Genomic DNA, 2,411 nt, shown 5'->3' on the forward strand with positions numbered 1-2,411 from the left:
CCCTCCCCACAAGGTTGGTTGGTTTTGGGGGGGGGGTCCCTGGGAATAGCGAAGCCCCCCGACACACACGCACACACACGCAGAGCCGCCCCGGGGGGGCTTTTGTTAGTGCCCGTGGCAGCCCCCCTGCCCACCCGGGGCTGGGAGGGGCGGCGGGGGGACACGGGGGGCCGCGGCCTTCATCCTCCTCCTCATCCTCGCCCCCCGCTCAGGCCTTCTTGGGCGGGGGGGCCAGTTTGATGATCTCCTCCTCCGAGGGCTGCCGGATGATGTCTGCGAGATGGGGGGGTCAGCGGGAGCCGCTGGGGCCCCCAGGGACCCTGAGGTGGTGGGGGGGGGACCCTGGCACCGCCCGGGGGGACAGGGGTGTCCCCAGCCCTTCCCGGGGGTCCTGGCACCACCCTGGGGGACAAGGGGGTCCCTGGCACCGCCCGGGGGGACAGGGGTGTCCCCAGCCCTTCCCGGGGTCCCTGGCACCACCCTGGGGGACAGGGGGTCCCTGGCTCCGCCCGGGGGGACAGGGGTGTCCCCAGCCCTTCCCGGGGGTCCTGGCACCACCCTGGGGGACAAGGGGGTCCCTGGCACCGCCCGGGGGGACGGGGGGCTCCGCGCAGGCTCCCACCTTTGTACTTCTTGGCGCTGGGGATGCGGGTGAGCTTGGTGTCCACCTCGTCCTCCTCGGAGATCTTGAGCACGTGCGTGCGGTACTGCACCACCATGGTGAGCAGGTCGGGCCGGCGCGAGATCTCGAAGATGTGCTCGATGTAGGACAGGTCGTCTGCGGGACGGCCGTGTGAGCGCGCGCACGAGCGTGCACGAGCGTGCAGGAGCACGCGGGAGCGTGCAGGAATGGGCAGGAGCATGCAGGAGCGTGCAGGAGTGCACAAGAGCACGCAGGAGCATGCAGGGTTGCACAGGAGCATGCAGGAATGCACAAGAGCATACAGGAGCATGCAGAGTTGCACAGGAGCACGCAGGAATGTACAAGAGCATACAGAAGCATACAGGGTTGCACAGGAGCATGCAGGAATGCACAGCAGCATGCAGAAGTGTGCAGGAGTGCAAGGGAACATGCAGGAGCGTGCAGGAGTGTGCAGGAGTGCAAAGGAACATGCAGGAGCGTGCAGGAACATGCAGGAGTGGGCAGGAGTGCAAAGGAACATGCAGGAGCGTGCAGGAGCATGCAGGAGTGTGCAGGAGTACACAGGAGCATGCAGGGACGTGCAGGTTTGCACAGGAGCATGCAGGAGCACACGGGAGTGTGCAAGAGCATGCAGGAGTGCACAGGAGAGCAAAGGAACATGCAGAAGCGTGCAGGAGCATGCAGAAGTGTGCAGGAGTGCAAAGGAACATGCGGAAGCGTGCAGGAGCATGCAGAAGTGTGCAGGAGCGCACAGGAACATGCAGGAGCATGCCAGGGCATGCAGGAGCACACAAGCGTGTGTAGGGGTGCACAGGAGCATGCCACAGTGCGCAGGAGCACACAGGAATGTGCAGGAGCGCACAGGAGCACCCAGGAGGGCTTGGTCCCAGCAGGGTGGGGACAGGGGACTGGATGGGGATGGGGACAGGAACAAGGGAAGGGCACAAGGACCCCGCTGGGAACATGGCCTGGGACAGGAGAGGGGAGCGGGTGACACGGAGCGGGAGAAGGGATGTGGATGGAGGATGGAACAAGATCTGGGACCGGGAGCAGGACAGGGCTGGGGACAGGACAGGGGACAGGGATTCAGGGCTGGGGAAGGGACCAGGATTGGGGACAAGGATTGGGATTGAGAGGAATCTGTGATGGGGACAGGACAGAAGGCACCAGGAAAGGGGACAGGGACTGGGATCAAGGGACAAGGATCGGTGATGGGGATTGGCACAAGGTTGGGGACCATGATAGTGACAAGAAGGAGGGCAAGGGGACAGGGATCAGGGAAGGAGACCAGGACAGGGAAAAGGAATTGAGGCAGGGGACAAGGACACGGATGGGGATCAGGACAGGCAGCAGGGACTGGGATAAGCGACAGGAATAGGGGTGGGCGACAGGAACAGGGAGCAAGGCAGGGGCCAGGGATCAGGCATGGGGAAGAGCCAAAAGACAGGGATCAGGGACAGGGATGAGGGCCGGCTGGGGACGGGGCTCACCCTTGTCCAGCTTGCCGTGCTGCTCCAGGAAGGCGAACCAGTGGTGGCTGGTGGCGATGGCCTCGCTCTGCTCGCTGGGGATGTCCTCCTTGCAGGCGCACTTGAGCTGCTCCAGGTCCTCGGCCGTGATGTTCTGCGCCAGCTCCTCGCGCAGCCTGCGGTACTCGGCCATGGCTGCGCAGGGACACGCGCGTCACGAGCGGCCCGGCCTCAGCCTCCCCGCGGCGCCGCGCGCGCCGCCGCTCCGCTGGCCCGTCACTCATGTGACGCTCATGGGA

General features: G+C 65.4%; 1 protein-coding gene across 1 annotated transcript; it reads right to left on the bottom strand.

Moving 5' to 3' along the window:
- Nucleotides 1-204: 204 nt before the first annotated feature.
- On the bottom strand, nt 205-2,309 carry PEA15 (proliferation and apoptosis adaptor protein 15). Its single transcript, XM_026046669.1, has 3 exons — nt 2,134-2,309; nt 623-778; nt 205-273 (listed from the first exon to the last, which is right to left on the bottom strand). Exons 1-3 carry the CDS (start codon nt 2,303-2,305, stop codon nt 209-211), a joined length of 393 nt encoding a protein of 130 aa, XP_025902454.1. The 5' UTR covers nt 2,306-2,309; the 3' UTR covers nt 205-208.
- Between the last annotated feature and the right edge of the window lie 102 nt (nt 2,310-2,411).

This window comes from Nothoprocta perdicaria, unplaced genomic scaffold (genome assembly GCF_003342845.1).
Source record: "Nothoprocta perdicaria isolate Ctin4 unplaced genomic scaffold, notPer1 scaffold_451, whole genome shotgun sequence".
NCBI lineage: Eukaryota > Metazoa > Chordata > Aves > Tinamiformes > Tinamidae > Nothoprocta > Nothoprocta perdicaria.